Source organism: Carlito syrichta, unplaced genomic scaffold (assembly GCF_000164805.1).
Source record: "Carlito syrichta isolate Samal-C Ts95f unplaced genomic scaffold, Tarsius_syrichta-2.0.1 Scaffold104744, whole genome shotgun sequence".
NCBI lineage: Eukaryota > Metazoa > Chordata > Mammalia > Primates > Tarsiidae > Carlito > Carlito syrichta.
In genome coordinates, this window is record NW_007048840.1 from 186,629 (window position 1) to 187,348 (window position 720).

The window sequence follows — 720 nt, forward strand, 5'->3', positions numbered from 1 at the left end:
CCGGGTGTGGTAGCGCACGCCTGTAGTTCCAGCTACTTGGAAGGCTGAGGCGGAAGGATCGCTGGAGCCCAGCGGGTCGAGGCTGCAGTGGCTGGGAACGGCCACTGCACTCCAATCTGGGTGACAGAGTGAGACTCCAACTCAAAAAAAAAAAAAAAAAGAAAGAAAGAAGGAAAATGTAGTTACTAGTACTTAAGTGTTGACTTTGAACTAGATTTGAACCACAACTAGCTACATGATCAAAAGTAAACTCCGTAACTTCTCTATACATTAACTTCATTGTTTGTGAAATGAAGATGTAAGTGCCCACATCACAAAGTTGTTTTGAGAATTAAACAGACAAAATACTTACCGATGGTAGGCTTCTCGACGGTACTTTTTTAGGGCATGCTTATCCATATTGGCAGGCACATCTGCTGCATTCTGTAACCGATCACTCCAGGAGGTTGTCATTTTATTTTAACTGTATACTGAATTCTAGAAAAGAAAATGAATAATTTAGCACCTTAATTGGCATCTGTAAACTGATACCTCATTTTTTAAAATATTAGAAAAGCTCTAGGCCAGGCATGGTGGCTCAAGCCTGTCATCCCAACACTTTGGGAGGCTGAAGCGAGAGGATTGCCGGAGTTCAGGGGTTCGAGACCAGCCTGGGAAACATGGTGAGACCTCATCTCTACAATAAATCAAAAATTAGCCGGGTGTGGTAGCACACGCCTG

The 720-nt window shown here is 43.5% G+C and overlaps 1 protein-coding gene across 1 annotated transcript in view; it reads right to left on the reverse strand.

Annotated features, from left to right (window-relative positions):
* The window catches only part of NT5C2 (5'-nucleotidase, cytosolic II), an 81,613-nt gene that overhangs the window by 70,991 nt on the left and 9,902 nt on the right, over positions 1-720 (reverse strand). Inside the window, exon 2 of the mRNA XM_008065941.1 lies at positions 353-477. Within this exon, the coding sequence (XP_008064132.1) occupies positions 353-453 (101 nt within the window). The 5' untranslated portion in view covers positions 454-477. The remainder of the gene's footprint in view (positions 1-352; positions 478-720) is intronic.